This window comes from Acanthochromis polyacanthus, chromosome 13, assembly GCF_021347895.1.
Source record: "Acanthochromis polyacanthus isolate Apoly-LR-REF ecotype Palm Island chromosome 13, KAUST_Apoly_ChrSc, whole genome shotgun sequence".
Taxonomy (NCBI): domain Eukaryota; kingdom Metazoa; phylum Chordata; class Actinopteri; family Pomacentridae; genus Acanthochromis; species Acanthochromis polyacanthus.
This window is the reverse complement of record NC_067125.1, coordinates 3894864-3919828: the sequence shown is the minus strand read 5'-3', so window position 1 is coordinate 3919828 and position 24965 is coordinate 3894864. Positions and strand designations below refer to the sequence as shown.

General features: G+C 41.5%; 1 protein-coding gene across 1 annotated transcript; it reads left to right on the top strand.

Annotated features, from left to right (window-relative positions):
• Positions 1–327: 327 nt before the first annotated feature.
• On the top strand, positions 328–13494 carry LOC110955183 (nucleotidyltransferase MB21D2). The gene is made up of 2 exons (XM_022200068.2): positions 328–1149; positions 5104–13494. Exons 1-2 carry the CDS (start codon positions 891–893, stop codon positions 6366–6368), a joined length of 1524 nt encoding a protein of 507 aa, XP_022055760.2. The 5' UTR covers positions 328–890; the 3' UTR covers positions 6369–13494.
• The last annotated feature ends 11471 nt before the right edge of the window (positions 13495–24965 follow it).

Sequence of the window (24965 nt, the reverse complement as noted above, 5' to 3'; positions counted from 1 at the left end):
CATCACAGTCACAGCCAGTAACAAGAGGAGCAGCTCGAGGGGACTGTTCAATTCCTTACAGAAAAAGGTGTATTTGGTAAGAGCTCCTTCTCTGTAAGGGCTGCTCAAGAATGGAACTCAGTTCCTGTCAACATCCGAGAACTTTCAACATACATTTTCAAAATATCTCAAGAACTGGTTATTAACACAACAGAATTGTAACCATTAAGGATCTGTCTTACCTGCCTGTGCCATTTATGACATTTTGTTATGTTGTCTTTATTGTGTACTATCTTCTAAATGTGTATTAATTACCTTAAATTTTCTATAGATTATTTTGGTCTTATGAAATGTATTCACAGTTTTACTATATGCTTTTAATGTATTGTGTTATTATAAACTTTGAACTGTATGTTTTATCACTTGACACGTTTTGTTTGTTTTTAGGATGACTATTTTACATCTGTCCAGGGACTACAGATGAAAAATAGCCTTTTGGCTAATTCTGGTGCATTGACAGAAATGTTCATTAATGCACACTGTTCTAAATAAAAAGGGGGCATATTTTACTATTCTTTCCCCTTATATTACATAAAATAAATTAAATTAAATATGCAAATAAAAGAGGCTGTCTTGTTCCCTCTACATTAAATTAAAGTTTTTTAAAATTAAATGGGAACGAGATGTGCAATTTCTTCCCCTAAACTAAATTGAATTACTTTAAATACATTAAATGTAGGATAAGGAAATGATGACAAATTTTCGCTTCCGGAAGTGCCCAACGCCTTTATTTTGAAGGCGTCCACCAACGCAGCTGTTTCCGCTGCTTGTGTTTGGTGTGGCTCGGTTCGGCTCCGTTCGGCTCAGCTCGGCTCGGCTCGGGACAGACCAGCAGCGGTAGTGAACCTGTGATGGCGGCCCCTGCTCTCTCCGGTCGGGCTGGCTCGGCGGGCAGCCTCGGGAACAGCCCCACCATGGCGGGCGGTCGGCTGCCTCACGGCGGCGGCGGAGGCGGAGGCGTCGGGCCCGAGCTCGACTTCAGGTCGGCGGCCCGCATGGAGGACCTGAACCGACTCATCCAGGAGTTTAGCAAGCACGACCAGCGGGAGTACGACGACCAGCGGGCTCTGGAGATCCACACGGCCAAGGACTTCATCTTCTCCATGCTGGGTGAGGACGCACCGACACAAACACACCGGGCAGGGCACCGTTATCCGCCGCGGAGGCGGTAGCGGGGCCGCGGTAAACGGAGCCCAAACTGCCGGGCTCCACCTGCTCCGGTAAACAATACCCGCAGGTGTGGAGCGGTGGTGCAGATGTGTTGTAGAGGCATATCTGGTTACTTGTAGTCAGCTGGTGCACATCTGCTTCACCTGCAGCACATCGGTGGTGCGTTCAGGGTCCAACAGACACCGAGCTGCGTTTTTAAAGGTCCAACATTCAGCTGTTTTCAGTAAATCCATCAAAATAGACCAGTTCCTGGGGTTTCAGGAAGAAAGCTCTCTCTGTGCCTTTCATTTAAAGCACTGAGTGTGTTATGAATACTTCTACTTCAACTATTACTATAAAGATGGTTTCTTCAAGACTGTGCAGCTCCTGGTCGTAGTTCTGTTCTTTCAGTGTCTTTAGCTTTAAATGCAGTTGAGATTCAGGAAGAAAACTCTCTATGTGTCTGGGATTTAAAGCACTGATTGTGTTACTAGTACTACTACTACAACTACTACTACTTATAGAAGTTTGATTTGTTCATAGTTGGAGTTCTGTTCCAAACGGACTGTTTCTGTGTCTGTAGCTTTAAAAGCAGTTTAGATTCAGGAAGAAAACTCTCTACGTGTCTGGGATTTAAAGCACTGATTGTGTTACTAGTACTACAACTAGTACTACCTATAGAAGTTTGATTTTCCATAGTTGTAGTTCTGTTTCAAACGGACTGTTTTGGTGTCTGTAGCTTTAAATGCAGTTGAGCTTCAGGAAGAAAACGCTCTCTGTGCCTTTCATTTAAAGCACTGAGTGTGTTTACGAGTACTACTACTTCAACTACTACTATAAAGACGGTTTCTTCAAGACTGTGTAACTGCTGGTTGTAGATGTGTTCTTTTAGTGTCTGTAGCTTTAAATGCTGTTGAGATTCAGGAAGACAACTCTCTCTGTATCCATTTTTAAAGCACTGAGTGAAATTGAGAATTTTGGACATTTTATTAATAAATTAGCTGTTGGATCTGTGAAATGTCAGAAAATGGTGAAAAAATGTGGATCAGTTTTCCATCAAATGTGGGGTTTTTTTTGTCCAAAAATATTCAGTTTACTGTGATAAAGGAGGAAAGAAACTAGAAAATATTCACATTTCAGAAGCTGCAGACACAGAATTTTGACAGTTTTCATTAAAAATGTTGCTAAACAGACGTCAGTTAATTAGCTGTAATTAGTAGTTGCAGCTTTAATTATCACCCCGGTCCTAATATGAGCCTTTCTTGATCATTTATTGAAAGTTTCTGCAGCTGCGTCATCCAGATGTGAGACAAAGTGACAGTCGAGTTGCTGACTTGCTTCAAAGAAACTTTATTAACAGCTCTGCTTCAGTTAAACTTGTCGACAGAGTGGTTAGATAACAGAGCGAGTTTTATTCTGATGCTGGTCTTCCTCCAACTTCAGGGTTTAAACAGAAACAGTAATTAAGTGTTTCCTGACTCTCTGCCAGATGTGACGGACGTCCTGTTAGCTTAGCGAGGACAGATGTGCTTCCAGTCTGACCTCAAACAAACAAAAACAACCATTGGTGTTGACTTTTTTCTTGAAGTTAAATATAACTTATTGTTTTATGTCTATTTTTTCAGTTGTTTTTGTCATTTTGGTTGCTCTTTAGTCACCTTTGGGCTCTTTTGTGTTTATTATTTTGTTCTTTTCTCATGTTTTTGCTGTCGTTTTTGTGTTTGTTTGTTTTTTTAGTGGCTGTTTTGCTTATTATTGTTGTTTGTTGTCATTTTTTGGTAGTTTTGTATCAAGGTTTGGTTGTTTCATGGCTGTTTGCCTATCTTTTGTTGCTTTTTGTCATGTTTGGCTGCTTCATTTCTGTTATTTGTTGAAGTTTTTGGCAGTTTTGTGTCTGATTTTGTCTGACAGTTGTTTTTTGGTAGTTTTATGTCAATGTTTGGTTGTTTCATGGCTGTCTGTTTTTGGTGGTTTTTGGTCACTTTTTAGCCACTTCGTGTTGTCACCTTTTTGCTCTTAATTCTGAATGAGCATGTCTCTTTAAAAGACAAATTAAATCAGATAAAGTAACCCTAAGATGAAAAAAATAAGCAAAATAAACAAAGATATATATATATATATATATATATATATATAAGTATAAATTGTAGAAATGACATTATTGCACATACCAGTGGTGCTAAATAAACCCAGACAAGTAGGTTTCCTCCAAAGAATCAAATTAAAGTTGGTTTTACTTGTTTTCTGAGTGTATTTCCAACAGACAACACTTGTTTTTGTCCTTTCTGGCGTCATCCAGAATGTCTGACTTTGATTTTACTGCTGTTTTCGTAACTGAACCACACTGGACCGGATACAGATCATGAACCACCGTACAGACAGGACCTGGTTATTCCAGAGAAGCTAACGGTTCAGCAGATGCAATTTAAATATAGCTGCTTCAGGTGAACTGCAGGATGGATTTAGACGGAGCAGAGAGAATAAAACACACTGGATCGATAAAATAAATGCAGGGTGGCTCAAAAATATAACATAAATAGTTCTCTCTCCTTATAGTCATGGTTGTTCTGTTTCCATAGTGGATTTATGTTGCAGTAAAAAATGTGAGAGGAACAAAAATGCTCAGAAGGTTGATGAGCTGAAACCTGTAAGACCTTCAGAGGCTTTTATTTATTTATTGAGCCATAACTTAGACGAAGGTGTAAAAGAAGTGGACTTTTGTTCCGTTAGTAGCATCCCAGGAAGACTGACAGTGAACACGGTTAACAAATAAATAAAACAGGAACATAAAGACGGTCAAACCTCCAAACAGACGGTATCTTAACTAAACTACAGAGCAGGAATGCAGTCGACAGCCAGAAAGTGAGCATTTCCATCTGTTGGCTTCACTTTCAGCTCAGCAGAACAGAAACCCCGTCCAGGCTGATCCGGTCCAACTGTTGGGGCTGACCCGTCCGGTCTGATGCAGCTTGAACTCTGCAAGAGTCCCAGAAACTGATCTGGACCTGACGGGCTTAAAATAAATTAACAAAACAGACCTGATCTGAGTCCAAACAAGATCTGAGCCTCATGGGACCTGATTCAGAACCTACTGATGAACAATAGGATGCTGTAGTTTGAGGGTGTCATGATCCGAGTCATTTGCTATTTAGTATGTGATGATATTTAAGCCCAGTCTGATACCATTTTCCAAAATAATACTCACTTCAAGTGTAGTAGACTAACTGTAGTACTTGGTTGCACCACCCGAGTCTCCTACTTTAGGAAGCTGATTTGGTATTTTAGCTACTGAAGGAACACCACGACAAAGTCTTATAATCTAATTAACTGGTTCGATAAATAGTCTAATTAATAAAATAGTAAATTATTTGGTTAGAAAGTTGTTGTGTCCACCCTATAAGTTACTATAAACGATGTCCTGACCAACATTTTTTCCCCCATATCTGTTAAAAGTCACTTCATATTTCATATTGGCCAAACCCGATACTATTTCCTTGATAGTACACGCTTCAAGTGTTGTGCATTAACTGTAGAAACTCTCACTATTGTTGTAGCGACAAGAGGAAGCAGGTTTATTCCATGTTGGAAAGCAGTAAGCATTGTGGGGTTAAGGTCGGAAAAGGGTACCATGACGACTACTACTCTGATGACAAATGTCCTCCATCCAGTGCACACGTTGCATGAAGCCGGAATCAGCTTGGATAGTCTTTCTAAGTCCCAGTGGCAGATGTAACAACTGACAAATGTCCACTTGATATTGTTGCATTCATTTAGAAAGTCATTCACGTTGTCAAAAATGTGACCGCAGACAAATGATCAGGCTTACGTTTGTACTGATCAGTTAAAACTGCTTTGTGCAGCCCTGGCTTCCTGTTCTACTCGTTTATCTGACATTTTCTCCCCCTCTGTGTTCAGGAATGGTGCAGAAGTTGGACCAGAAGCTGCCGGTGGCCAACGAGTACCTCCTCCTGTCGGGTGGCGTCCGGGAAGGCGTGGTGGACATGGACCTGGACGAGCTCAGTGTCTACGCCCGTGGTACAGACTACGACATGGACTTCACCCTGCTGGTCCCGGCGCTCAAACTCCACGACCGAAACCAGCCGGTGACGCTGGACATGAGGCACTCGGCGCTGGGCCACTCCTGGCTCAGTCTCCGCCTCTTCGACGAGGGAACCATCAACAAGTGGAAGGACTGCTGCACCATCGTCGACCACATCAATGGCACCACCAACTACTTTTTCTCCCCGACGCTGGTGGCTGACTGGTTCTACCAGTCCATCTCCCTGGTGCTGCTGGAGGTGCAGAAGAAGCCACAAAGGGGAATGCCGAGGGTGGAGAAGGTGGAGCGGAACGGTACCATCATCTCTGTCATACTGGGCGTCGGCAGCAGCCGGATGCTCTACGACATCGTCCCTGTTGTATCTTTCAAGGGCTGGCCGGCCGTCGCTCAGAGCTGGCTGATGGAAAACCACTTCTGGGACGGGAAGATCACAGAAGAGGAGGTGATCAGCGGGTTCTACCTGGTTCCTGCCTGCTCCTACAAAGGCCGCAAAGAGAACGAGTGGCGCCTGTCGTTCGCCCGCAGCGAGGTGCAGCTGAAGAAGTGCATCTCGTCCAGCCTAATGCAGGCATACCAGGCCTGCAAAGCCATCATCATCAAGCTGCTGTCGCGCCCCAAAGCCATCAGCCCGTACCACCTGCGCAGCATCATGCTGTGGGCCTGCGACCGCCTCCCCGCCAATTACCTGGCACAGGACGACTTCTCCGCCCACTTCCTGCTCGGCCTGATCGACGACCTGCAGCACTGCCTCGTCAACAAGATGTGCCCCAACTACTTCATCCCTCAGTGCAACATGCTGGAGCACCTGTCGGACGAGACCGCCATGCTTCATGCCCGCAAGCTGTCCTCCGTGCGCTCCGACCCGGCCGAGCACCTGCGCACTACCATTGAGCACGCCAAGGCCGCCAACAGGCTGACGGTGGAACTGCAGTGGCGAGGCAGCGCCAACAACCTGCCGTCGCCGCAGTCGGACGCCGGTGGCGAGAACCAGCCCGATGATCGGCTGGCCAAGAAGCTGCAGCAGCTCGTCACGGAGAATCCTGGGAAATCCATCTCGGTCTTCATCAACCCGGACGACGTCACGCGGCCGCACTTCCGCATCGACGACAAGTTCTTCTGAGACTGAGAACCTTCGCCTCCTCTTCGTCCTCTCGGCCTTCCTCCTCCTCGCCCAGTGCCCCGCCTCCTCTGAAACTTTATTTTTTACATTTTTTTATGTTTCTCTGCCACAGAGTGAAGTGCGGTGATCGTCCAGTTGTGTCTGCCACAGTTTTTTATTTTTTTATTTTTATTTTTCTATTCCCCGTCCCTGCGTCCCTCCTCTTTCACTGTGTGCCCTGTGTTTTTTACCTGCTCGATGCCTTTTAAATAGACAGCTGATTTATTAGCAGGTTGTTTTTAACAATGAAGGACGGGACATAAATCCACCTTTGAGAAGGAACTGCTGTCAGGACGGTAGTTTGATGAAAATATCAGGGATCCTGGAAATGAGACGAATCTAGCAACTCCTGAAAACATCATGATGGCTTGTGCACTCTGGCCAGTAGTTTTGGTAGCCATGTTTTCTTTACCAAACTGACAAAATTACACAATTTATCATCCAGAAACTGTAACAACAGAAATAATTATTAGATTTTCAACTTTCAGACAGTTTTTGAACTACTCATCTGTTGCGTGTCTTCAGGAAACTTGACCAAATCTTAGCTTAAAATTCTTAAGTTTAGAAAATTGCTAAATCTGAACCGTTAGCTCTCACCAGATTCTATAAATAAAAAAAATTCTGTGCTTGTTGGTACAACGGTGAGTCCATCAGCGACTCAGCTGTGACCAACAGTCATGTGACAAAAATTCAGGGGTTTTTCAGCTAAGCTTCGGCTTTTACATCTTGCAAAATGTCTTGAATCAGTTACAGGTTTGGTTCAGTGTCCTTATTTTTGGCAATTTTTTAAATAATTTTTAATACGACAAAAAATAAAATGGATTTTGTTAAAATATTGAGTTTAAGCTTAGATTTGGTCACGTTTGCTAACAAAACTGCCAATCTGTGATCACGAGATTAGTTCATGGACTTGTGTAAAGGTTGAAAATCCAATAATTCTTTTGGGCTAAGCAGTTTCGTGCTGATAAATATGATCATTTTGGCTGTTTTTAAAAAGTTAACACGCCTTCAAAACCCTCAAAACACAAACCTCTCCAACATTCAATCTGACTTTGCTCTTATGAACCGCTCAGATTCGGGAGTTGCGATGAGTGTCGGGTCCAGCAGTGAAGGCAGCAGCGTTGGTTCTGGAGGTGGGTTTGGTCCCTCTGAGGAATGTCTTAGCCCCGCTGGGGGACGATGGTACTAACGTCTTAGAAACTAACTGTAAATAGCAAAAACACTGACCGATGTGTGTAGACAGAAAGGGAAATAGACTGACGATGATTTGTGGACTACTTTTTTCGTCTAATTTTGCACAGAATGTAAAAAAAGAAAACACCACTTTTCCTCTCGATGGAGGACGTTGTGTCGTCCTAGTTCTCAAATATCATATCAGTGACACTTTACTGGGAAACGGTCGCACTGCACGCTTTAAATGTGTTTATTAACCAACGGAACTGCAGCCGGGTCACACTGGAACCCAGTCTGACTTCAGAGATGGTGATCTGCTCGAATTCATCTCTTTAGAGCTGGTTAAAAAAAAAAGCACCTAAACTGTTAAAATTCCGATGTTTGGGAGTTTTACACCTTCCAAGTGCAAAGCTTTATTTTGCAGAAATTTGTAGGTTTAAATCAGTGCACTGTGCAGCTCTGAACACTCAGGTTAATCCGCTGCGTATCGACTGACCAGGTAAAGTGTCACCGAATGTTCCTTTAGACATACTATCACCGACATCCCGTCACTTTCTTTCGTCTTCTCTGTTTCAATAATATAAGCTTCACTGTGTTTTTAAACCCTACTGATATTTTTTCTGTTCTGCTGCTTCTGTCTGTATCGAGGGTTTGACTCGGTTCTCGACTCAACCAGCTCAGATTTAAATAAGACCCGACCACAGCTTCACCATGTTCTGAAACTCTTAAACTTGCCTTTATTATAAAGAATCGAGAACAAGTTTGATCCTGGACAAGAATGAGGAAGACAGTGGAGATTAAGACGCATACATACCACCTAGTATTTACAACATTCTTCTTTCCACCTGGAAGTTCTTGAGGGTCTATGGGATGTAAACTTCCTCCCCAACAAGCTTGCATACTCAATAGTAGTTGAGTCGAGCAGAAGAGCCCTCCAAACTGGCTAGAAAAGTAGTACAACAACAAAAACTAAGAGTCTTTAGTGATGAGAAGGACATATAATGAAGGCGTCGTTCTTGCCATCTTAAGAAAGTAAAAGAAGTCAGTTTAATATGTTATGAATCTCTATGTCGGTTAAAATTTGCGTCTACTACGCCACAACCAACTACAAGGGCTGTAGTGTACAAAGCTGACTAGAAAGTAGTAATAAAACAACTACAGGGTGGCAAAGAAGTTTAAAGAAGGTTTAAAACTGGCCATCTTGAGAAGGTAAATAAGTCAGTATGATACTTCCCGATTGCTGCCCAAAATTTGTGATTTATTGAAGTATTTCCGAACTACCAATATACTTTCTATGTACAAGTCTTCATGTACATAGAAAGTATAACATTGGCCTTATGCTACTTTCTAGTTTGCTCAGCCTTACACTACTACTCCAGAAGCACTACTTTCCACGTGCAGCATAAAATTTGTGCACACCTGGGATATGTAGACACTAAGTTTTAGAATTCATGAAGCTAAAATTTCTTCAAATTGGGAATTTTTATACTGCAGAATTCATACTACATAAACTCTAAATGGTAGAGGCCCCAGACTGGAGCCCTGAGGAACTCTGCTCAGATTTACTCTCAACAAAGCTCCACTTACATGAAAGAGAAACAGAACTTAATGCTCAGTTGTACTTCTTCAAGCTACATGTACGTTGGGATTTGTACTGCAGATCTATATCTGAAATGGAAACTTCAAGCAGACTAGAAAGTAGTAAAAAAACAACAACTATGCAGCTACAACAGAGTTTAAGTGAGGCTTAAATCTGACTGATTCGCCTCGATGTCTGGAAGTCTTGAGGTGTCCAAGATGCAGCATCGGTTGGTGTCAAAGACTACACAGAAAATATGGCTGTAGCTCTGGAAAATGAAACCAATCAAGATTAGCCTGCATTCTTACTAACAGCCAGCAGGGGGTGACTCTTGTAGTTGCAAAAAGAAGAGAAAATGACTCAACTTTAAGTTTAAGTCTCCTGAAATGCAGCATGGCATCAATTTACTAAACCGTGTCCTTATTTAGAGGAAAATAGCCGATAAAGCAAAGTATGTTTAGGGCGGCCCCACCTTGTGATCCACAGTTGGCCTGTCAAATGTGGTTTAAAAAGAGATTCCAAACCTGAAAACACATGACCACAAACCAAAAGGAAACATCGTGGCGACTTCCTGTGACTTCCATTCATCGGTGTGTTGGGTTTTCTGGTTCACGTTGACATTGTGTGGTCATTAAAGTTGATAGAAACATTCTGATGAAGCTACAGCCATCTTCATCTTGGCATGTTGCAGTAAACTTATAGAAAGTTAAATATGCAATTACCGTATTTTCACGACCAAAAGGCGCACTGTACCAAAAGGCGCAGTCTCAGTTATGTGTGCCATTACTGTATTTAAAACACACATAAGGCGCACCTGATTATATGGCGAGGGTTTTATATACAATCCACGCCCACACTTCCCCCTTTAACGTTCTCATGGTGTCCTCTACTACGTCGGCCTTACAACAACAACACCACACACAAGCATACAAGTGTGCGTTTTTATAGAGCCGGAGCAAAACTGAGTTTGGTTGTGCTTTATTTAAGTATTGATTACAAAGTACTAACATTTTTTTAATCATCAATAGTCGCGGGCATGGTAAAACACAGATAAAACAAGCACACAAGTGTGCGTATTTAAAAATAGAGCGGGAGCAAAACTGAGTTTGGTATTCACATTTTCTTTTTTACCGGTAATCGTCATCAATCAAACCCATGGAAGTCCTCATCCTCTGTTTCTGAATTGAACAGCTGCGCTAAACCGCCATCAAACATGCCAGGTTCACTTTCTTCACTGTCAGTCACTTTCCGTGCCGTGCGGCGCTTCGGAAATGATGCCGGCTTTTGCGAAAGCTCGAACAACAGTGCCAGCAGACACGTTAGCCCAAGCATCTACAATCCATTCGCAAATTGTGGCGTAACTCGCCCGGCGCTGCCTTCCACTCTTAGTGAAACTGTGGTCTCCATCGGTCATCCATCGCTCCCACGCCGCTCGCAGCCTTACTTTGAACGGCCGGTTCACACCGATGTCCAGCGGTTGGAGTTCCTTTGTCAGGCCTCCCGGAATGACAGCAAGCTCAGAGTTCATTTGCTTCACTTGTTTTTTCACATCGGCTGTGAGATGGGCACGCATAGAGTCACAGATCAACAGCGATGGTGATGCGTGGAAAAAACCACCTGGTCTACGTCCGCCTTACAACAACAACAACAACACACACAGGACACACTGCACCATAGGGCGCGCCGCACAATTTGAAGAAAATCCAAGACTTTTATGTGCGCCTTATAGTCGTGAAAATACGGTAGATGAAAGTTTCACTCGTCTCACTAATCTGAGACAGTTAGAATTGTTGGTGTGAAATATGTTAATTAATGACCTTGTTTTGTTGGATATTTAGTTGAAGCTTGTAGCCTCAATTGACCTTAACAGTCCACTACAGCTCTTAAACACTAACACTGAGGCTAAAAGTTAGCTAATAACACTGTATTAGAAGTCTTTGACATTAATAAGCTTTTTTTAAGAGCGTCCTGGCTGTTGTAGTCGGTCCTCAGCTGGTTGCGTCGAAGCCGAGTCACTCCCAGTTTCCGTCTTTTTGTTGCCACAAACATTTCCAGGAAAATGCCAAAAAAAAGAACAAAAAAACAAACCAACTCCTGCAGACGTCTGCCCGGCAGCGTGATCTCCATATATCCTCATCCTCAAGTGCAATTAGTGAAAACACACACGGAACACACACATGTACACTCCATGTAGCATTACCACACTCCAGTAGGTTAAATGACACTCCTTCACTCCCACTCAGAGGGTTTCTCACACCATTAAAGTGCCGCACACTCTCCCGCTCAGTGGAAATGTAATCAGTGTGTTCTTCTGAGCTTTGTGACCTTCGACCTCTCTCTGTTTGTTCAGAACCTTTCGACTGTGAGTTTTTATTTTCTCTGTAATCCTGCTGCTCTGCTTTATTCTGATGATGGATTTCTTTATGCAATGTCGACTTGGATGGTTTCGCCTTTCAGATGGCAGATCTTCCCCCATTCTGCTAAAATTTTTGTATGCAAGTATCCCTAATTTGTCGTAATCCCGAATGATATTGACCCTTTTGTTAAACCAAGCAGCTGTAACTTGAAATGCTCACTCCAAGATGCCATGAATTCAGTTTTTCATCAAAAGACACTAAAATATAGTTAAAAATGTTCTATTGTTTGCAGTATTTATTGGTCACAGAACTAAGTTTGGGTGTTTGGATGTTGAATAGTAATGATTTGAAGCCTTGTCATACTGCAGAATTTGGCCAAATGAAGCATAATCTGAATTAAAAGAGGCCCCACAATTGAACCCTAAGGAACTCCATTTAGATTTAAGTAAAGCTCTTATAATTTGAAAGAAAAATGTAAATTAATGTTAAGTTTTCAAATCTTTGGTGCTGAAATTTCCTCAAGTTAGGACTTAAATTTAGAGGCCCTAAAATTGAACCTTGAGGAACGCCGCTCAGATTTGCACTGTGTCTCTGAGCAAGGCTTCAGTTTAATAGAACTTAGAACTCAGTTTTAGTTCTTGGAGTTCGAATTCCTTCAATTGGGAATTATTTTTGCCAAATTTGGCTGCGATAGAGCTTAAGTTGAATTATTGAATTAATAGAGGCCCCAGAATTGAGCCCCGAGCAACTCCGCTCAGATTTACACTGTGTCTATGAACAAGGCTCTAATTACTAAAAGAAAAACACAGATTGGTGCTCAATTTTTGTTGGAATTTAGGTAGAATTCTGAAGGAACTGGGACTTAAATTGCAGAATTTGCCGTAAAATTCAACCCTGAGAAACTCTGCTCAGATTTGCAGTGTCTATAAGCAATGCATCAATTTGGTACAACTTAAAGCTCAATTTTAATTGCAGCTAGAAATTCCTCAAGCTGGGGATTATTGTACCACAGAGTTTGGTCAAAAGAACACAAGAGGCCCCAGAATTGAGCCCTGAGGAACTCCGCTTAGATTTTCACTGTGTCCCTAAGCAAGGCATTAAAACACCTAGAGCTCAGGTTTAGTTTTAGAATTTCTTCAGTTTTATAATTATTTTGCCAAATTTGACTGTGACAGAGCAAAGGTTGTATTGATAGAGGCCCTGAAATCCAACCCTGAGGAACTCCACTCAGATTTACACTGTGTCTATGAGCAAGGCTCTAGTTACCTTAATGAAAAACAGATTGGTGAAATTGGCTTGAAATCCCTAATTTACATGTAGGATACTTAACTCTTGGCAGCATGTGAGTCCTCAGGTTTCTGGTGTATACAATTTAGTATTTAAAATGACTCCAAAAAGCTTGAAACATTTAACCTTCTGACCTTCTAAAAGATGGCAGCTTCAAGTGTTGTGCACAAAAGCTGCATCTTGTGCTTCTTTTCCAATGTTGTTGGTAAAGTCATTACTTTTGTGCACAGAAAAGTAATTGTCTGTTGCGTGCAGAGTTGTGTACACATGAAATAACATTAAAATTTATCATTCGGGACTCCTCTGCTGTTGAAAAGTTAGAAGTAACTGAGGCAGAAAGGCAGAAATGGTGAATTCTAGTCATGCAAACATGGCGGTGAAAGGAATCCATGAAATATTAAAGTTACATCTTATCAGTTTTTCGCTCTGTGGCTTCCAGAAGCGTTAAACAGTTTAGAAACTTTAACCTGCTGCTCGGTTTTGCTGTAATCAGACAAATTATAAAAGAAAACACGGCGTTTCTGAGCATCGTTTTCACGTAATTTCCACTGCGGCCACCAGGAGGCCTCGGTGAGCTCAGTTACTGTCGTGATGGAGGGAAGCTACCGTCTGAAGGAGAACATCTGTTGCCTCCTGTGATGTTCAACTACTGTTGTAAATAGCACTTGATAAAATAACTCAAATTCCACAACGACTCCTGTCTTTCATCTCAAGTTCACCAGGAACCATCTGGACCAGTAAAGTCCACAAGAACCAGTTCAGATCCATGGTACTGGTCATCCAGGATGGTCAACTGTCTCTGGTTTACCTGGAATTCTTAGAAATATGAAAATAAAGTTATTTCTTGTTGGACTTTCATACCTGACTGAGCAAATTTCAGAAGTTCCACCAGAAAAATACAAATATTAATAGATGATCCGAGTAGAAACAGTTTGATTTTATTTAATAATTATTTTTTATTCATTATGGGCACATTTTCATGTTCTGACATCTTTTTGTACCTTCTTTTTAGTTATGAAAGTTCAACCACCATAATTCTCATTCCTCTTCTCGTCTCCTTATTTCCACTCTGTTTTCTTGTTTCATCTCCTCGTTTCCTCGTTTCCTTGTTTCCTCTCGATGTTTCCTTGTTTTTTCACCTTGTTTCCTTTCCTTGTTTCTTTCCTCTCCTTGTTACCTCATTTCCTTTCCTCATTTAGTTGCTTCACCTCCTCGTCTCTGTTTTGTCATTTCCTTGTTTCTTCTCCTTGTCTTCTTATTTCCTCCCCTCCTCTCCTTATTTCATCTTTGTTTCTCCTTATTTCCTCTCCTTATCTCCTTGTTTCTCTCATATCCTTTTTTTCCTCTCCTCATCTCCTATTTTCTTATTTTCTCTTCTTTTATCCTTGTTTCCTTATTGCTTCTCCTTGTCTCCTTATTCCCTTCCCTTACTTCTGCTCTTTGTTTTCTCTCTTTATTTCCTTACCTTGTTATCCCTCCTTGTTTCCTCTCCTTGTCTCCTCATCTCCTTATTTCCTCTCTTCATCTCCTTATTTCCCCTCCTCGTCTCCTTGTGTCCTCTCCTTGTTATCCCTCATCGTCTCCTTGTTTCCTCTCTTTGTCTTCTTGTCTCCTTATTTCCTCTCCTCGTCTCTTTGTTTCCTCTCCTTCTGTCCTTGTCTTCTTGTCTCCTCTTCAGTCCGTCCAGCTTCCTGTCCTCCCTCCACCTGTTCTCATCCCTCCGTCTCTCTACGTCCTGCTGCGTTCTGCTCGCGCTCAGCCCTTCCTCGCCGCCATCCGGTGGGTTGCCGTGCCAACAGGCCACCGTCCATCACCCTCCAAATATAAACCAACATATGCTGCCGTCGCTGCCCAGGCGAACACAGAGAAGCTCTGAAACCACTGATGTATGAGGAGATGGAAACGATTCAGCAGAATGACAAACCAAACGTATTGATCCTTCAGCTGATTTGTTGAGTTCTGATCATGTGTTTACATGTTTGGAGTGTTGGTAATTCCCTTAGCATGGACAGAGAAAATAAATACACTTAAATGCCATTTTATCAGTGCTCATATCTGCAATAATTTAAAATCAGCTTTAAATGCAGAAAAAATAATTATGTATTTCATCAAAAAAATCTAAAATTAATTTATTTCATATTGCAAAATTAGCTTGTAGCTTAAAAAAGTAACTTTCACGTTAGCCTGTTATACAAAACAAGCTAGCATGAGTGTGTTTGTAGCTTGTGGCCTGACTAACATCAACATTAGCTTCTTTGTTATTGTTAGTAGCTACAGTAATGAAGAAGCTAATGTCAACATAACATTAGCTTCTTTGTTATAGTTGGTAGCAACAGTAAGAAAGAAGCTAACATTAACATTAGCTTCTTTGTTATAGTTGGTACAGTAAGAAAGAAGCTAACGTCAACATGTCACTACATGTGTGGGCAACTGTAAATGGATTATTGTGAAGTATAATTTTGTGTCTCAGATTTGTAGTTTTGTGTCATTTTGTGTCTCATACTGGTAGTTTTGTGTCTAATATTTGTACTTTTGTGTAATTTTGTGTCATATTTATAGTTTTAGATCCCACATTTGTAGTTTTGAGTAATTTTATCTCTTATTTGTAATTTTGTCTCATATTTGTAGTTTTGTGCCTCATATTTGTTGTTTTGTGTGATTTTATCTCTTATTTGTAATTTTGTCTCATATTTGTAGTTTTGTGTCTCATATTTGTTGTTTTGTGTCTCGTATTTGTAGTTTTGTGTCTCATATTTGCTGTTTTGTGTAATTTTGTGTCTCATATTTGTACTTTTGTGTAATTTTGTGTCTCATATTTGTAGTTTTGTGTAATTTTTTCTCTCATATTTGTAATTTTGTGTCTCATATTTGTAGTTTTGTGTAATTGTGTGTCGTATTTATAGTTTTGTGTCTTGTATTTGTAATTTTGTGTCTCATATTTTTTGTTTTCTGTAATTTTGTGTCTTGTTTGTGTAATTTTGTTTTAGCAGAAGGTCGTGAGTTCGATTCCCTCCCATGATGCCTTGCAGTAAAGTGCACACATGATAGGTTCCTGCAGGGTTTTTTTTTTTTATTAATACAATTCAGTCATTAACAGTGTATCAGTCTATGAATTCAGTACAGTAACAAGTGTGTCAAGTAGATTACACGCACAAACAGTACAATACAAAAACAGATAACATTAATTACAGGGGTCTGCGACATCTTAATTATAGTATATTGTATTTTTTCAAAAGTCTTGTAGTCTTTAATAATTTCTTATTATTCAACTTTAAATGTTCAGTTGAGGATAAATACGTTTTTAGGTCTGTTTCTGCAAAATTTGTCCAAGAAGGCACTTTTTCATTCCATTTCATTTTATGTATATAATATTTTGCTAGGATTATGAATAGGTTTATAACAAAAATTTCATTTGAAGTGTTTCCTCCTCACACCATCATCTTCTTCTTCTTCATCTCCATCGTGTCACCTTAAAAACTCCTCCGGCGGTGACGTCACTGCCAGCTCTCCCGGCTCGAGCTGCAGCAACAGAGAGAGAGAGAGGCGCGCGGACAGGTGAACGCACGAGCCCGAACGTCCGCAGGAGGAGAGAAGATTGAGGAAAAAAACACACGAGGAAGAAGAAGAAGAACCAGCAGCAGCATCAGCAGCAGAATCCGAGCCGCTCAGGAGGCTCCAGGCAGCGGCTTCTCTTCCTCCGCGGCGCTTCCCTCCTCCTCTTCATCCTCCTCATCCTCCCCGGATCGATCCATCAGCGGCTGATCGGTGATCTTGTTGAGAACCAGGAAGGAAGGAAGTAAGCGAGAAAAGGAAGCAGGAAGGAAGGAAGAAGAAGCAGAAGAAGGGGACCACAGCGGGAGATGGAGGGCAAAGAGAAGGCGCCGGCAGGTAGGAGGCTGGGCGGAGGGTGGAAGTTTGTCTCACGGGGGGGAGAAGTTGGTGCTTTTTTACCCGCAGAGGGGAGCTGGATGGCGGGATGGAGCGCGGAGGAGCTGCCGGTGGATGGATGGATGGATGGACGGAGGGATGGATGGAGGGAGTGATGCATGTTGGGTAGAAGTATACTGCGGTATCCTGCTGCCCTGCCCGCTGCTGCTGCTGCTCACATCCTGAATGCAGCTGCACTGGAGCTTTTAGGTGTGGTTATTATGGGATGGGGTGCAGTGTGTGTGTGTGTGTGTGTTTGTTTTCAACGCTGAGAGAAGCCTGATGCAGCAAAAAGAAAAAAAAAACATAAGAGAGAGACAGACGGAGACAGGTGGGGAGGCAGACAGACAGGTGAGGAGAGAGGGGTGAGACAGGGACAGACAGACAGACAGACAGACAGGAGGACAGAGATGGATGATGGGAAAGTCAGACGGGGAGGTTGACAAGTGATCGGAGGATGAAGACAGACAGGAGGACAGAAAGACAGACAGGGATGTATGCGGAAAGATAACGACGTTGACGGACAGATAGGACGGTTGACTACCGGCTTAGAGACAGACAGGGCACTAGAGGGACATTACACGAACCTGTCTGTCTGACAAAACAAAGCAACAGGAAACCTGGACATAGAGTGAGACTGAAAGAGAGACAGACAGGTGGAGAGACAGATCATAAATTTGACAAAGACAGACAGGAAAGATGCCTCAGTTCTCAGAGAGGCAAACAGTAGGACAGAGAGACAGACAGAAATGCATGCAGACAGATACCAACACTGATGGACAGATATGATGGTTGATTAGTGGCTGAGAGACAGATATAAATAGAGACAGACAGGTAACTAACCTGATGGACAGATAGGATGATAGACTGGTGGATGAGAGACAGACAGGAGACTAGCAGGACATCAGATATACCTGACAATATAGTGAGACAGAAGGAGAGACAGACAGGTGGAGAGATGGATCATAAGTTTGACAACGACAGACAGGAAATCAGTTCTCGTGGAGACAGACTGGTGGACAGACAGACAGGTGAGAGGACAGAGAGACAGAAGACTGATATGATACTAGAACAAGACGGCAGAGAGACAGACAGGTAACAGGACAGAGAGACAGATATGGACTTATAAGATGGTTGACCAGCTGCTGAAAGACAGACAGCTGAGGACAGAGAGACAGATAAAAGTAGAGATAGACAGGTAACAAACCTGATGGACAGATAGGACAATAGACTGGTGGATGAGAGACAGACAGGAGACTAGAGGGACATTACAAGAACCTGTCTGTCTGACAAAACAAAGCAACAGGAAATCTGGACATAGAGTGAGACTGAAAGAGAGACAGACAGGTGGAGAGACAGATTATAAGTTTGACAAAGAGACAGTAGAGACAGCAGTTATTAGAGAGACAGGCAGAGAGAAAGACACGAGGACAGACAGACAAATATGATGGTAGAGAGACAGACAGGGATGCCTGCAGACAGATCACGACGTTGATGGACAGATAGGACGGTTGACTAGTGGCTGAGAGACAGACAGGACAGGTGGGTGAGACAGATATTTGACTTACGCAGTAGTTTAAGGAGGAAGAGAGACAGACAGGACAGACCAGAAGATAGACCAGAAGACAGACAGGTGGTCCAAGATCTAAGAGACAGGTGGGACGGTAGAGAGACAGACCGATACAGGTACAGAGAGGCAGACCGGAGACTAGAGGGACATCAGATGAACCTGTCTGTCTGACAAAGGAAAGAACTCCTGGACAGATGCTGAGACTTAAGGAGAGACAGACAGACAGGTGAAACTCATACAGGGAGACAGGGACAGACAAGAGGGTGGGGAGAGACAGGCGGGAGGCTGGGAGACAGACAGGGAGAAGGAATGATTGGAGGCAGGAGGACTGTGGGAGGAGAGACAGACAGAAAAAGAGACATCAGATGAACCTGTCTGTCTACCTGTGACACCTGGACAGGAAGTGAGACTGGCAGAGAGACAGACAGTGAGGTGAGACTGATATTTAACTTGAAAGACAGACAGAAATGAGGACGGACGGACAACAGAGGGGTGAGACAGGTGGTGTGGGGACAGATATGAGAGACAGACAGGTGGACTGATGCATTCTGGGAGCGGTAGTTCTGTTAAGAGACCGAATCAGCTGCTTTGTGTTGTTTATTGTTGAAGCTGCTGTTGTGGTGGAGTCGCTGCTGATTGGTCCAAATCCGGTCATGTGACCAGAAGTTACCTGCAGTCGGAGAACAGATGATGAAGTTTAATTTGATCAACAAAATGAAATGTGATGATTGGAGGCAAATAATTCTAAATCCTGGAGTCGTTTTGGACGAATTTAACTCTTTATGGACAAATTTCTGATGAATTTCTGACGTTTTTCGTTATTTAAAATGCATTTTTAATCAATTTGGACAAATTTTGTATAATGTTGAACTAGTTTAATGTAATTTTGCACTTTTTTTGAGGTATTTTTGAAAAGAACTAGGTGAGTTTGGACAAATTTCAAATCACTGTGGACATTTTTAGACCTACTGGATGAATAAATAAATGCAGCTTGGCTCAGAAACAGTGAACAGAGCAGCAAGTTGTTGGAGATCCATTCAACATGGAGAAAGATTTCTACTGATGATGAGCAGAGACTGAAAACTGGACTAAAGCTGGTTCAAAATGACTTAAATTGTCCATAATGGTCAATTTGAGTCATTCTGGATTATTTGTATGTCATTTTGAACACATTTTGAGTCATTTTAAACTAGTTTTTAGGTATTGTGGAAAACTGTTGAGCAAGTTTGAACAAATTTCAAATCATTTTGGACATTTTTAGACTCATAACTGGACTAAAACTTGTCCAAAATGACCCAAGTCATCCATAATAACATAAAAATGATCATTTTCCACTCATCTGTATATCATTTTGGACGAATCTCGAGTCGTTTTGAGTGGTTCTGGTGAAGTTCTGATTATTAGTGGAACATTTAGAGTCATTTTTGCTGAAGTTTTCTTCGTTTCGAGCAAGTTTTGAGTCATTTGGGACAAATTTAGCTGTGCTGGACGCTGCTGCTGACTCATGGCTTTCAGCTGAATCACTTCTCCTGAGCCGTTTGCTTCTTCACTGTTTATCTGGACGACGCTGGCATCTTGGTTTCGCTTTCATCCACATTTCAAACAGATGGCTTCATGCTGGGCAGGTTCATGTGTTCGCTGCACTCCCTCCTGTTCCTCACCTTATTATATAAAAACGCTCTTCATCGTTTGTTTGGATTCTCTGCAGAATGTCTCCTAAGTGCTCTGTTAACTGGAAATCTGATCATCTGAAGCTGCTCAATCTGCTAAAAATAACCGGATAATATCGTTTTCAAGGAAGCTGCAGCGACACAAGAACAACCAAAACCTTCAAACTGAGGCTCAGATTTCATCCTGTGGAGCTTCAGATGAACTTACAGATATTTATAACCAGATTAATTGTCTTTAAAGCAATGATTCTGGAGCTCATATCTTCTGGACTGGACATCTGAAATGATGGAGAGTTTGGGGTTTTTGGCATCAGTTATCTTTGACTTTCTCTGATATCAGGCTTTGGAGCTGCAGGGTTTATTGCGTAAGTTTGAGGATGTTGTTGGCTCTGATGAACCTCCAAACATGCTATTATTAGACACTTTTATACGTCTTTTAGCTATTAAAATAAACAGCAAATGTATTCAAAGCAAAGTCTTCATCATTTTTTAATCCTCTGAACCCTAAAACTCACCAGCGAGTCTGAAATCAGAGTTATTGTTTTAAAAAGCACACCATTTACCAACAAAAACTGAAACCCCCCCAGAAAGAATCATCAACTTTCCGATAGTCCTTAAACTATTTGTCTTAGATGTAGAGTTTCAATTATAAATGTGACCAAATCTAAGCTAGAAATGGTGAAATTTAATCAATATCACTCGATTCTGCATGTCTCATTCAAAAATTCACAAAAAATGAATAATATGTATTAAAGAGAGGAAAATAAAACCTACTGGATGAATGAAATAAATGCAGCATGGCTCAGAAACAGGAAACAGAGCAGCGAGTTGTTGGAGATCCATTCAGCATGGGGAAACATCTTTCCGCTGATGATGTGGCTCATAAACAGCATACAATATGTTTTTTTTTCTGTGTCATACTGACAGAAGACATTTCTTCGGTTCCATAGAGGTTCAGGACTTTAGATTGCAGTGAATAAAAATGAGACGAGAGACAGTAAAACCTCGTGGAGCTCAGAGGGTTAACTATACGGAGTGATTCAGCAGCTCGTATCTTCCCATTAAATTACATTTTCTGGATGCTTCCTGCCAGCGGTGGCTCATGTGTGGACGATGTTTTCCTGATGATCTCATGTCGCAGGCTGCAGGTTTCTGTCCTGAAATGCGACTGCAGAGGAAAGTTCTGAAAACAAGATGTTATTTACAAGCTGCTGCATCGTGGAACAACGACCTGAGAACCTTGAGATAAGACATGAATTCTTAAAGCGTCCAGGTTCATACCAGCAGAAACACAGTGTTCTCCAGTTAGTGAACCTGAGAGAGTCGTAGCTCCTCCAGATGAGGCCTGAACGGCCGGTTTTAATCCGTCCTGGATGTATTTCTGTCTGCAGAGTCTGAACTGTGCTGAAGTCAGTGAAACGTCTGCTTTAAATGAGGAGTTAAAGGCTGCCATGAGTCAGATCTCTGCTGTAACATCAACAAACCTGCAGAACATTCAGCCTCGAAACACCTCGACGGGAGGGAAGTAAAGGAGGATTTAATGTAGGACGGAGACTCTGCAGTTTCCAGTGACTCCTAGAACTCTGTTTTTTCTGTGAAGGAATCATTCAAACACATGAATCCTTGTCACAAAACAATCAAATTTATTAAAGGTTTTCTGGAATTATGACAAAATATACATACAGCAACTTGAATTATCAGTTTTGGTGATGTAGAAAGTTGTGTTCATCAAGCTTTCTTACTTTCATGACCTCTTAACTTCCCACAAGTGAATCCAGTCGACTACAGCTGGTGACTCCTCTGATAAATTTAACTGGAATCCATTAGATCCACTCATTAGACTCAAGGGGTTGGAGAAGGTGAAGCCTTTTACCCCAGCGGAAGCTGCCATGCAAGGCGCGAACCACAACCCACCAGGAGCAATTAGGGGTTCGGTGTCTTGCTCAGCACGACGGGCCGGGAATCGAACCGGCAACCTTCCAATTACAAGACGGCCACTCTACCCACTGATCCATGCCGCCCCTATTCACCTGTTCTTGGTCATAATTCAAGTTTCTGTATGTATATTTTTGACCCAGCACATTTTGTTAGACTTCCAGGTGTTTGTGGTCTGTGATTGACAGGAGGCAGGGCCAATCAGTGTTCAGTTTCAATGTCTTTGTTTACAGGACACAGATCAGAGCCGAGTATTGATCCTGGATCTGATCCACTCGAGTCACTGACCTGCTGCCCAGAACAGAGAAACCTGAGAGACTGAGAGGACACACACACACACACACACACACACACACACACACACACACACACACACACACACACACACACACACACACACACACACACAGGAGGTGTACGTTTCTACATTTCTTGTCAGTTTGTGTTTGTCTTTCTGCTGATCGGCTGTAAAACACCCAAACACTGTGAGATCAGTGTCTCTGTCGTCAGACGTCTGTCTCTGTTTGATGCAACTTTAGCCTCATTAAATGCTCAATAACACATGATACTATCTTTTTGGTAATTAAAATCCATATATAAATAGCATATATACATCATTATATTTTTACATACACATAAAGAGATTATTAGTAGATTATTATTTGTCTGCAGAAAGATGTGAAAGGACTACAAAGAGACGTTAAATCGCTGCAAAGAGATGCTAAATGATGGTAGAGAGATGCTAAATGACAACATACAGATGCTAAATGACCACAAAAAGATGCTAAAACAGCGCAAAGAGAAGCTAAATGACTGCAAAAAGATGTTAAACAGCCACAAAGAGAAGTGAAATCACTGCAAACAGAAACTAAATGACCACAGAAAGACTCTAATAACATGCTAAATGACAATAAAGAGACGCTAAATGATGCCAGAGAGAGGCTAAATCACCACAGACAGATGCTAAATGACCACAAATAGATGCTAAATGACCACAAAACGACATTAAATGACTGCAAATAGATGTTAAACGGCTACAAAAGAGTTGTTAAATCCCACAAACAGAAGCAAAATGGTGGCAGAGAGAAGCTAACTGACCACAAATAGATGCTAACTAACAGCAAAGAGATGCTAAATCACCACAAAAAAATCCTAAATGGCCGCAAAAAGATGTTAAACGGCTACAAAGAGATACTTAATGATGGCAGAGGGATGCTCAGTGACCACAAAAAGATGTTAAATGGTCACAAAAAGACATTAAATCACTGCCAAAAGACGCAAAATGATGGTAGAAAGATACTCGATGAACACAAATACATGCTAAATGACCACAAAAAGACATTAAATGGCCGCAAAAAGATGTTAGCTATATTGAGATGTTAAATCACCTCAAAAAGACGCTAAATGAACTCAAAGAGATGCAAAATGACCATAAAAAATTTTAAATGGTCACACAGAGACATTAAATCATTGCAAAAAAATGTTGAGCGATGGTAGAAAGATACTAAATCACCAAATAGATGCTAACTGGCTGCAAAGAGACACTAAATTATCTCAAACAGACGTTAGCTTATCACAAAGAGATGATACCACAAAAATATGACACAAAACCACCAAAGAGATGAAAGCGACCACAAACAACCATGAAAAGGTGCCTGATCGCTTTACGATTTAGCTAGTTAACTGTGGCTCATGCTAACGATGCTAAGGTAGTATTTCCAGATGCTAACATTCTGTCAACTGGACTCTGATTAACGTCCAACAACATTAAAGTGACAAAGTGTCTCTGAGTATGAATACAGTTTAAAGGTGAGGCTTGCTGAAGTTGCTGCAACAGTCCTCATGTCTGATCCAGATGTTTACAGCAGTTGGATGAACTCACCTGGTGTTTATGGGATGGAGGTAACCAGGTCTGTGTCTGTTAGATCATACTTCAGGTGTCAGATGCAGCCGAGTGGAAACTGGAAAATGGGTTAGAGTTGGTTTTAATATTTAAAAAGTCTGGACCTGAAGTCGTATCACTACTTCCTGTTTGGATTCTGTCGTCCAATCACTGAGCTTTAAACAGAGCCACTATTTTAGGATGTTTTTTATCCATTTATTAATTTAATCTGATTTTGCAGCAAACATTATCTTGTATTATTATAGATTATTGTTGGGGAAATTCACAAGCAGCAGATAAAATACTAAACTGTTAAACATGAAGGCATTTAACAGTCTTTTATGGTGTTATTTTTTTCTTAAAGCTCCTTCTTCTGATTGTTTTCATGTTGAAACTCTTCAGCTGGAGATAGCTGACCTCCGTTAGTCTCGTTAAGACGCTCGGAGTTTCAGAGATCGATGTCTGGAGTTCATTAAGTCACCATCAGGACCACTTGAAGTGGATCAGGAAGGAAAAGTTCATGCTCATCCGTCGATCGATACCCATCAAAATCAGCAGGTTGAGCTTGTTTTGTGTATCTTTGCTGCTGTTTTCATTTTGAACCTCGTGTTTTGATTAGTTTGTGTTTCTTTGTTGTTGGTTTGCTTCTAAAAGTCGTTTTTGTGTCTCTAAAAGGTGGTTTTGTGATTGTTTTTTGTCTGTCTATGGTCGATTTGCATCTCTTTCTGGACTTTTTGTGTCTCTTTCTGTTTGCTTTGAGTAATTTTGTGTATGTTTGCTGCTGTTTTTATTGGGTTTCCATCTGCTGTTGTTAATTTTAAACTTTGTTTTTTAATTAATTTGTGCTTCTTTGTGGTTGCTTTGCATCTAGAGTCAAAAAGGTGTGTCTGAAAGGTGGTTTTATTGTTGTTTGCAAATAATCACCATCTGATAGTGTTGATTTATGTCTCTTCCTAATCTTTTTGTCTCTTGGTTTTTGTTTTGATTGATTTTGTGTATCTTTGCTGCTGTTTTCATGGGTTTTCTGTCTCCCGTTGTTCATTTTGAACCTAATTTTTTCATTAGTTTGTGTTTCTTTGTGGTTGTTTTGCATCTAGAAGTTGTTTTTGTGTCTAAATAGTGGTTTTATTGCTGTTTGCTATGAATCTGAATCTGTTTGTGTTCATTTAGCATCTCTT